Here is a 6000-nt window from a genome sequence, read left to right as displayed (position 1 = left end):
CACCTGGCGCCTTCTTCCTGTCCCATGGTGGGCGGGGGAGGCAGCGGGCACGACGTTAGGGAGAGCCTGGAAGTGCTCGCCTGCGCACGAGTGAAGCTGGTTTTGGGAAAGGTGGGTGAAGAGTGGGCTCTGCTAGCTCTAGCCCCGTGAGTCTGGAAAAGTCTCAGGCCGGGACATTGGCTTTCATCTTTGCCTTTGGGGGGAAGTGAGCCTCGCTGGGGACCCCCGTCTTGTGTGTGACCGTCTCCTCAGTGGTTGGAACTCTAGGCAGCTGGAGTCCTGCAGGCGGGCGGCACCTTCTCCGGGACAGTGTGGTGTCATGGGGCGCACGTGGCTTGGGGTGTCAGACGCTGAGGGCAGACCAAATTTAGCTTCAGGCAGCTGTTTCTCCGTCTGTGAAGGGGTGCGCTGGTCGGGCTGAAGCTAGTCCGTCGGCTCACGAAAACTGTGCCAAAAGCAGTTCACGTCTGGGAAATTTTTTTTTTTTAAAGAAACTATTTCTTGGTTAAGTTCTATGTTTTACTTTAATCTCAAAAGAAACTGGTCTTTTATTTATTTATTTATCTTTGGCTGCGTTGAGTCTTTGGTCCCGCGTGTGGGCTTTCTGTAGTTGCGGCACGTGGGCTCAGTAGTTGTGGCTCGCGGGCTCTAGAGTGCAGGCTCAGTAGTTGCGGTGCATGGGCTCAGTTGCTCCGCGGCATGTGGGATCTTCCCGGACCAGGGCTCGAACCCGTGTCCCCTGCACTGGCAGGCGGATTCTTAACCACTGAGCCACCAGGGAAGTCCACGTCTGGGAAATGGTTGCCATGCTTTGCCATACCTGGTCAGAGGGGAGCAAGGTTTGAAGTGGCCATGAAGGGACATTGCTGGTCCTGTCCCACCTGGTGGCACATGATTCCCTGCCCAGGTGACGTGGCGGGAGTTGCGTCTGGAAATCTGAGAGCTCTGCACCCTGATTCGCCCCCGCCACCACCTTGGACTTGTGACCCAGCAGAGCTGGCGGGTGGTGGTGGACCTGGACAGGGGAGTCTCAGGCTTGTGAAGGGCTCTCGTCCAGCCTGGATTCACACAGAAGCCCAGTGACCCCACAAAGCGAGACTTGCTCGTCCTCAGTTCAAAGGCTGGGATGGGGCTTCTGGTTGATTAGATGAAAATAAGCTTTCAGTTGCTTCCTGGCCTATGTGAAATTTTATAAGTACTTTTGGGGAGAATGAATCCATTCTTCTTATACATAGTTTTCTTTTGAAACCCTTAAAAGCTAGATTTTGCCTTTGCAGTTGTGAAGCTGCACCATTGTTCTGTCCACTAGATAAAATATACAGAATTTCAGGACTCTACTGAGGAAGCAAGGTGGCCAGTCTTCAGAGCTGCCTAGTAGAGGACAGGTTGGCATTTATGGGCTATTTCCCCAAGTAGATGGCAAAACAACGCTTGAAATATTTATTGACTTGTCAGAGTCCGAGTTAAAATCATTATTAGGTTCCCAGTAATTTCCAAATTTCCAGTTTGAAGTTAAGATGGGTGCTTTTTAAAAAAATTGTCGGGGCTTCCCTGGTGGTGCAGTGGTTGAGAGTCCGCCTGCCAATGCAGGGGACACGGGTTCGTGCCCCGGTCCGGGAGGATCCCACATGCCGCGGAGCGGCTGGGCCCGTGAGCCATGGCCGCTGAGCCTGCACGTCCGGAGCCTGTGCTCTGCAACGGGAGAGACCACAGCAGTGAGAGGCCCGCGTACCACAAAAAAAAAAAAAAAAAAAAAAAAAAAAAAAATTGTCATAAAATACAACAGAATTTACCATTGGTGACATTCGGTGCATTCCCAATGTGGGACGGTATCGTTGTCATGAGACTTAGTGGGAGAGGAAGATCTTCCCAATGAGTGAAGTAAGTGCACACGTGACTTTTTTATTTTCCAGAAAATTTCCTCACTTGAGTTGAAGCCAGGAGCATTTCTTATGTGTTTCTGATGCCGGTTGACAGCAGTATTAGAGCTAAAAAATGTTGCGTTTCTTTTGTTCCTACGGGTGTCACTCAGGCACGGGGATTATGAGTGACTATTTGAGCTTGTAGCCCCCCAGCCTGCCCTGTGCCCTCTAGGGTTTGGGGGTCCCAGGCAAAGGTGTCTGCGTCGGCCTCTGCGCAGGGTTCTCTCGAGCCTCTAACTGCGGCGCTGCTCTTCCAGATGTGGAAAGCCTCGGCCGGCCACACCGTGTCCATCACCCAGGACGACGCGGGAGCCGACGACTGGGAAACCGACCCTGATTTTGTGGTACAAGTCACCAGTCTGCTTGCCTTCCACGTCTCCCGGAGTGGATTGCCCCAGGGTTTGGGTTTGGGTGGGCGGGTGGGTGGTTGTCTTACAGTCCAGGCTGTGGGGTGCACTCGTCATTTGTTTTTCTTTTCAGAATGACGTAAGTGAAAAAGAGCAGCGATGGGGGGCCAAAACCGTCCAGGGGTCTGGGCACCAGGAGCACATCAAGTAAGAGCCTTTCTCAGTATTTGTGTGACAGTGATGTTCTGAAAGATGAAGAGATAAGGCAGGGATACGAGATGAGGTCATGGCTTCATACGGTGGGATCGCTTTTGTTTTGTGACTCGATATTTTCATTGTATTTTCTATTTTATGTATGTATGTATGTTTTGGCTGCGTTGGGTCTTCGTTGCTGCACGCTGTGACTCAATATTTATACAGTAGGTGCACGTAAGACCTGACGTATATATCTACATGTTTGTGTACCTGTACACATGTGCTCAGTAACTAAAAAATTCCCATCGCAAATGACTTTCATGCTTCTAATTCTAGAGTCTGTTTTTCAGTATTGTGGTTTTCATCAAGGAACACAGTTACCTAAGCTCTTCTCTCTGCTGACGGGAGGTTTCTAAAGCGTGGGATGTCTTTGACTACTTTAGACCATAAACACCCTTCTTTAATTTTTATTATTTTGTTATACTTTTATTATTTTATCGTCATCAGTTGGATGCCATGAGCTGAATTCTAAGCATTGTGTTCTCATAAAAGCCTCAAATAGGAGAGCTGCTTGAAGCGTGTCATTGTCTGACTCGGCACTGTTGAAACTGGCCACCTCTGGGGCAGCTTGTTTTCCTGTCAGGAGGTGTAGATAAAGGGACCTTTTAGAATGTGCTCAGTCTGTGCCGGCTTCAGAGCGTGTGCTCCCGTGCCCTGATTGTGAAGGTGTCCTCACAGACTGGTGACCCGCTTTGGTCATTGGCAGAGAGCTGGTCTTGCTTGGCCTTAGGATCTTTGCAGTAAAATGAAGCTGTTCTTGGCTGAGAGACTCAGTAGATCGTCCCGAAAAGGAGGTGAAGTCTGCAGCTCGGGCGTTTTAGACACTAGTGTTCCTCCCTCCCAGAGCCGCTGAGCCCACCCTCTCCCCACAGCCCCTGAAGAAGGGCCTGGGACTGGCCGGAGGAGGTGGTGCCAGGGGCTGACTCGGGTCACCCGCTGTGGGGTCAGGCTGCCTTCTGACTTGATGCCATCTGGGCCTCTCATCTCTGCTGTTCCCCGTGGCTTCAGAACACGTTGGGGAGGGCGGGTTGGAGGAGAAAGGAGCTCGCTCTCGTCAGGCAGCCTCCGGGTGGGTAGAGCTCAGAGAGCACACAGGGACAGGACGGCTGTTGGTCCTTCTGTGTTCTTGGGAGGCTGGTCTTCCTCCCGTGCTCGTCAGGGGGTCGGGAGGTGGCCAGGCCTGGTTGGTTTTGTAGCCGAACTTCTGGGATTGTTGTCCAAACGTTGAGGTGTGGACGTGTTGTCCCTTGGGCAGAGAGGCGCCGGATCAGGTGGCCGTCGTGTTGCTGTGGGTCTCCCGATGGAGACAGCTGCAGAGGCTTCCTGGCCTGCCTGGTTTTGGCCACATCTTGTGATGTGTCCCACTGTTCCCAGTGTTTAAAGTAAAAATGGCGCTCACATTGTAAATTCTGCAGACCTCTCACTTCACCTTTGAATGAAAAGCTGGCGTACTCCAGGGAAAGAGCAGCCGTCTAAGGGTTCTGCGTCTCTGGGCTTCTGTCCTAGGGCTGCCTGGGGTGCGGGGCTGTGGACTCTGCTTTTCCCCTCTGCCTCTGGGGACGTTCACAGAACTAGCTCTCCCAAGTCAGGTGTCTGATAAAGGCCGAGGAGCTTTTCCCCTTAAGGGAGGAAGTCCACATTTCAGCACAACTCTGTGTGTGTGTGTGTGTGTGTGTGTGTGTGTGTGTGTGTGTGTGTGTGGCGGCGGGGGGTTTGGGATGACTCACTGTGTGAGTTCAGATTAGTTTCTTTTTTCTGTTAACTGGCATCTGACTCTGAGAACTGCTAAGTTGGGGGACCAGCTGGTGGAATAATAAAGCAAACACAAGGGAGACAGGGATTGGGGAGCCACCGAGTAGTGAAACCTTGCAGATCTGCCGAGATGACACGTCCTGTCCTCGTCTGTCCTCCTGGAAAGCAAGGACGCACGTCTGTCTGACCGGTTTCTTCCTGTTTGATCTCTTCCCCCCAAGCATACACAAGCTGAGAGAGAATGTGTTTCAAGAACACCAGACCCTCAAGGAGAAGGAGCTCGAAACGGGACCCAAAGCCTCGCACGGCTACGGAGGGAAGTTTGGTGTGGAGCAGGACAGAATGGACAAAGTAAGTGCGCGGCCGCGTCGTGGTGGGGCCCTGGCGTGCCTGACCTCACCGCGGTCGGCAGAGTGGTCACTCAGGAACCTCCCCCTTGGGTGAAAAGTTGGGAGTCCACTTGTTGAGGACGGATTTGCCAGAAGTAATCCTCTCTCCATTGACCTTACCCGTGAAGGGCTTCCGTTTTTGGAAGGTCTTTTAAGTTGCTGAGTTGCTGGGGAGTGGGTGGTGTGTCGGGAGCCCCGGAGCGGGAGATCCGGTTCTGCCGCTCTGTGACCAGGACGGAGGCCTGGAAGGCGGGTATGGGTGTGGTCGTCACCGGGGCGGTTCAGCCTGCGGCCTGAATGCTACCCATCTGCAGACCGGAGCCGAGTCTGCGGGCCTTGTTTCATGTCAAGGGTGGAAATTCAGCCACCAGGCGTGCTGATGTCCTTCCCACATTGAGTGAACTTCAGAGAGGACCCTGGTCCCCGGCGTTATGCCACTGCCCACCAGGCTGGGGGCAGGCAAGTCCAAGTAGGTGGAGATGGAAGCTGTTAACAATGCAGCAGCCTTTGCTGGCACTCAGAGAAGGGACTGGATCAGCTGGTGGGGCTGGTGTCCGCCCTGCAGAGAGGACGGTAGTCCGTAGCGCGTTTGCAGTGAAGCAGGTCTGCAGTCTTTAGACGTCCCCAGAGAGGTAGGTTTCCCAGGCTGGTAATGCGAGACGTCTGCCTTTATTCTGTGCAGAGGTATCATCTGGGTCGGGTTCTGGGTTGTAATTCCACCCCTGTCCCCCTTGTGCCTGGATCGGACTTGGCATCTGAGCTGGGCCTGGAATGACACAGCTGTGTCACAGTGTGCCGTCTGGGCTCTGTCACCACAGAGTGGATACATGGGGACCTGTGGGCACCCCAAGCCAGGTCTGAAATGAGCCTGGAGACGCAGTCTATAAAGGGCAGGCTTCAGGAGAGAGACAGGGACGCCCCCAGTGACCCCGTCACTCCCAGAGACGTCCGGACAGCACACAGGGGCGTGGGGAGCAGAAACCATCTTTGGATCCTAGAAAGTCTGGTGGCTTTTAGGAGCACAGACGGGCAAAATCCCCATGTTTTTCGGGCAATGAAAGCATCATGTAGGTAGAAGCCTTTCCCACCCAACGGAGTCCAGGCTCTCAGGGTTACGGGAGTGAAAGCAAAGAGACGTTCAGTATAAATCTGGGTCCCCAGCTCTGGGTTGGAAAAAACCTGTTGGGGAGAACGTTGCAGATGCATCCAGGAAGCTCTGGGTAAGGACAACGAAACAGTTGTTTTGGCTGCTGCCGGACTGCGCTGTGCCGCCTGAGCCTCATCACCCTGGCACCCCCAGCCCAGGCCCCTCTGGTCCTGCAGCCTTCCCGCCGG

The 6000-nt window shown here is 53.5% G+C and overlaps 1 protein-coding gene across 2 annotated transcripts in view; it reads left to right on the top strand.

Moving 5' to 3' along the window:
• Nucleotides 1–783: 783 nt before the first annotated feature.
• CTTN (cortactin) overlaps nt 784–6000 on the top strand; it is a 28046-nt gene continuing 22829 nt past the window's right edge. For both annotated transcript variants that reach the window (XM_079709467.1, XM_079709466.1), the window contains exons 1-3: nt 784–2266; nt 2403–2476; nt 4498–4627. In XM_079709467.1, coding sequence (XP_079565593.1) covers nt 2180–2266; nt 2403–2476; nt 4498–4627 — 291 coding nt within the window. In that variant the 5' untranslated portion in view covers nt 784–2179. The remainder of the gene's footprint in view (nt 2267–2402; nt 2477–4497; nt 4628–6000) is intronic.

This window comes from Hyperoodon ampullatus, assembly GCF_949752795.1.
Source record: "Hyperoodon ampullatus genome assembly, chromosome: 7".
Classification (NCBI taxonomy): Eukaryota; Metazoa; Chordata; class Mammalia; order Artiodactyla; family Ziphiidae; genus Hyperoodon; species Hyperoodon ampullatus.
The sequence above is the reverse complement of the archived record's forward strand: the minus strand, read 5'-3'. Positions and strand labels throughout refer to the sequence as shown.